This window comes from Populus trichocarpa, chromosome 4 (genome assembly GCF_000002775.5).
Source record: "Populus trichocarpa isolate Nisqually-1 chromosome 4, P.trichocarpa_v4.1, whole genome shotgun sequence".
In the NCBI taxonomy this organism is placed as follows: domain Eukaryota; kingdom Viridiplantae; phylum Streptophyta; class Magnoliopsida; order Malpighiales; family Salicaceae; genus Populus; species Populus trichocarpa.
In genome coordinates, this window is record NC_037288.2 from 497,949 (window position 1) to 502,035 (window position 4,087).

The 4,087-nt window shown below is 34.6% G+C and overlaps 1 protein-coding gene across 1 annotated transcript; it reads right to left on the bottom strand.

Annotated features, from left to right (window-relative positions):
* Positions 1–1,643: 1,643 nt before the first annotated feature.
* LOC18097353 (probable F-box protein At4g22030) lies at positions 1,644–2,915 on the bottom strand. Its single transcript, XM_006383826.3, has one exon. It carries the CDS (start codon positions 2,913–2,915, stop codon positions 1,644–1,646), a length of 1,272 nt encoding a protein of 423 aa, XP_006383888.3.
* Between the last annotated feature and the right edge of the window lie 1,172 nt (positions 2,916–4,087).

Sequence of the window (4,087 nt, forward strand, 5' to 3'; positions counted from 1 at the left end):
TGTATTAAAGCGGGTATTTTTTTGCCGGGTATTTTCTGTCTATAAAACCATTGGTGTTTTTTCTTTACCGACATAAATGCTGACATAAATGAAATTACCAACAAACGGTTTTCGTCCGTGAATCTGTCAGTAAAATTCTTGCCAACGGAATGGTAGTGTAAATACCGACAAAAAATTCTGTCGGTAAAACAATTAAATGTGGTAATGGTTACAGTATCTTCATTCACACCAGATTTAGTACTCAGCTCTGAAATTCATAATCTTTTTTAATTGAGACATACATAAAAGAATCTGAAGCACCTACCCAACCAAATATTCAGGCTTTAAAATATGTTGGATCAGGTTTAATAACTATGCTTTTACTATTTTTTAAATTTACGTGTTTATGGGTATGGTTGTAAGAATAAAAAAAACAATTGAGATTATATTTTGTACTCAAATTAAGCATCAAAACTTTTTGGTCAACACCGCAACATACAAAGTATAGATTAATTAGTGGTTCAGGAAGCTCAAGTTTAATAATGCAACAACACAACTTGCTAGTTAGAGCGTTAAACAACCGGATTAATTAACTGATCTAGAAATGAGTATTGAACACCATGATACAAAATTTTATAATAAGTTCTATCACATGTAATTTTGCAATTAAAAACAATTATTAAATCTATTCTTGCTTGCCAATGAAAATTAATCTAATCAATACAATTAATTTGATTGGTTAATCTGATTAAAATCTAATTTAATTTTTTAAAAATAAAATAATATTATCTAATTATCTTATATCAATCCATACAAAGTGACTCGAATCTTACGATAGGCCACGGGACATGCTGAATTTAATAACTTTGAATTTAAGATGCTTATGGTGGCTCCCTCGACGATGATGACCTTAGTAATGAATCTATAAATGTTTACAGTTAACTAGTTGCATCTAAACGATGTCTAATAAGAAAAATCAAGTAGACTATTTCTTGCATCAAATACAACGTCTAAATTTGGGCGCTTTGACTGGCTGGTTACTTTGACCTTTAGCAAGACAAAGACTCCTCCAGAGGACATGAAAAATTTATTTTATCAATCCTAGCCCTAACAGTACTGTTATTAAACCTCTTTCCCGGCAAGTTAATACAATGATTTTGCAGATTAACTCTTCGATGCATAATCTAATCCAAGCTAAATTAAAAATTAATTCGATGAATTTAAAATTAAATTTTAAATTAGGGCTGGATTTATTAACATGGGCCATAACCCAAGTCATTGTAAACACTCTATCTCAAGATGATGTTTACGGCTCAACAACTTTTTTTTATTATTGGAACGCCAAATATTGATGTTGGGGTTATATAATAATAAGAAAATTGTCTTTATTATATATAACAATGGGATTAACCGATGATGATGATTTAATTAATTATCTTAAAAATTGTCAACCAAGTCTACAATATAGGCACACTAATTAATTAACAAAGTAATATATACACCAAATAAAGTGAGAAAAAGAAATCAAAGGCACTATTATCAAGATGAATGAAGTGTTGTTATATGAACAAAAATCATGTTAGTAGATCATATACAAAAAGAATCAACTAATCATATATATTAACATGGAGGTACTTGATGATTAAGCTCCCAATTAATTAGCACTAGAAAAGCTTGCTTCCAAATTCTTCTTCAGTATCCTCCTCAATATTTCTTAAAGAAGATGAAGCTGCAAGGTTTCTGAGGTCTGATAGGCTCCTGCCTAGCTGTAACGCCACCTTCATTTCATACACTTGTCCATTTTCTCTTCCCCATACATTTGTCTCGTTTATGTTTGATTCTATAGATTCTTCCATGAGCTTAAAGAAACCTGCATTGCTTCTATACATCTCAAATATCATCCCAACTTGGCCTCCATGCTCCATTGCATTCACTACGCTTGCCAAGGCACCACCAGCAACTCCTAATATCACAGCCCACGGGTTAGTAGTTCCTACGAAAGCCGACCCCAAAGCTCCAAGACCGGTAAGTAGAGGACCAGAAAACGCCAGCACCTTGTGAGCTTTCAAGGCCTTTCCACTCAATCTCAAGTAATCTGCCTGGTCTTTTCTCTTCAAAACCCCAACAATTTCTCTCATTTCATCTTCCAACTCTCTATTCCACCCATTTCCTTCTATCTTCCTACCGATCCCTTTCGCTTGTTTTCGCCTTTGTTGAGGCCACCAAACTGCAGGCTCTACACTTGATGGGTATCTTTCAAGCATGGCGCCTAATAATGGAAGTGGATATGCCTTGTCTAAAGCCAAAACATTCTCCGTTGCTTCGTTGACATCACTAACAGTAGGACTGCCAACGGACAACAAAGTTTGAATCTGGCCGTGAAGCTGCTTGAACAACCTAGCAGCATTCCTTTGCTCTTCAGCAAGTTGTGATGGCTGGATCTTATTCATTATCGCCAACATTCCGGTTGCTGCAAGATATAGTATCGTCGAAGATACCTTGAGTCCTGCAAGTGGTTCACCACTTGCACTAGCGGCTGCAAGTCCACACATGGTGGCTGCGGTGAGAGTCATAGCATGAATGGAACTCAAAAGCAGGTGGTTCCAGTTATCTCTTTGCTCTCCAATGTTCTTGTGCATCTCAATTCTATCTGCCACAGCCTCCATGACTGCGTAAAGCTTGGCAACCACCACTGGATCAGAACTTCTGGTCTTGGGACCGGATCCCTTCTCCATTTGTGTAGTTATCGGAATTCCATAACCAACTGATCTAATGCTCAGTTCTTCAATAAAATCTTTGCTAGAAAGACTTGGTAGAGATAGAGGGCCGATCCGGATTTTCGGTCCATTTATAGTGGCTCTAACTAAACTTTTATGACTGCAGAAAGAGGATGAAGAACCTGAAACCACCATGCCTGAAACTTGAAGACTTGCCATGGTTGAATCTATCTAATTTTACTATATATATATATATATCTTTGAAGGAAGCTGTTGTCGTGAATGGGATGGTGAAGGCTGGCTTGTGTTAACGTCTCAAAGCTCAGAAGTGAATTGGGTTTGAGGTTCAGCAAGGCATGGTATTTATACAAGGAGAAGGGTGTGGACCAAGATGTGAAGGAAAAAGTCTAATGGTTGAAACATAGAAGTTTGAATAGGTTTTCGTATCTCACAAATTGGATTAGACTATTTCTTATCTTAGGGTTCGGACGTACTGGTTCAAGTCAACAGGTGATGGCTCTGGCATATTTTGGGTTTCCTGTGTATGAAAATGACTTTCAATATCAACAGACGAGTTTGACGATAAATATTTTACCGACAGTCTCTGAACAAAAACAGTTTTTTGATAAAATTATTGTTGGTAACTTTATTTTAGTCCATCAATAATAAATTTATTGTGGATGTATAGATAGATAAAACTTGTAAAACAATTACCCTTGTTCAATTTTGTTGATGTTTTTATTTTTCTATCGGTATATCCATCAATAAATATATATATTACCAATAAAATATCATTTGTAATTTTGTTAGAGAGCTAATAATAAGAGTGAAATTTGCAATAATTATTTTTCAACTTTCTGAAATATACCGATTTTTCATCAGTAACCCCTCCAGTAATAAATTAAAATATATATTTTTTAAAAATTTATATTTAACGGAAGTAGAAAAACAATTAAAAAAATCAAATCAAATAAAAATCAAATATATAAAATGAAATTAAAATAATATAAAAATTAAATACTTATTATAAATTTAAACATTTGTACTTTTAAATACAATAAATATGAAACAAAGGCGGTGTCGGAGGGAAAAAAGAAACTAAAACAGAGGCGCTGCATGAGGAGGAGGTTGGTTGTCGCTGGGATCATAGAGCCAATAGAGAGGAACACATGGATCACCCATGTGTGATCTAATCTCCATTGCCATTTGACAGAGTTTTTCATAATCCGTGGTGAGTCGTTCATATTTTTCATTAAGATCATAGGTTGTTTGATCTTGTAGTTGTTGGTTTAACATCATCTTGAACTTAGAAGTTTGAATGCTCTGAACTGATTGCAAACATCAAACAGTCGAAACACTACAGGTTGTTCGCAAATTCTTGACCACAGTGT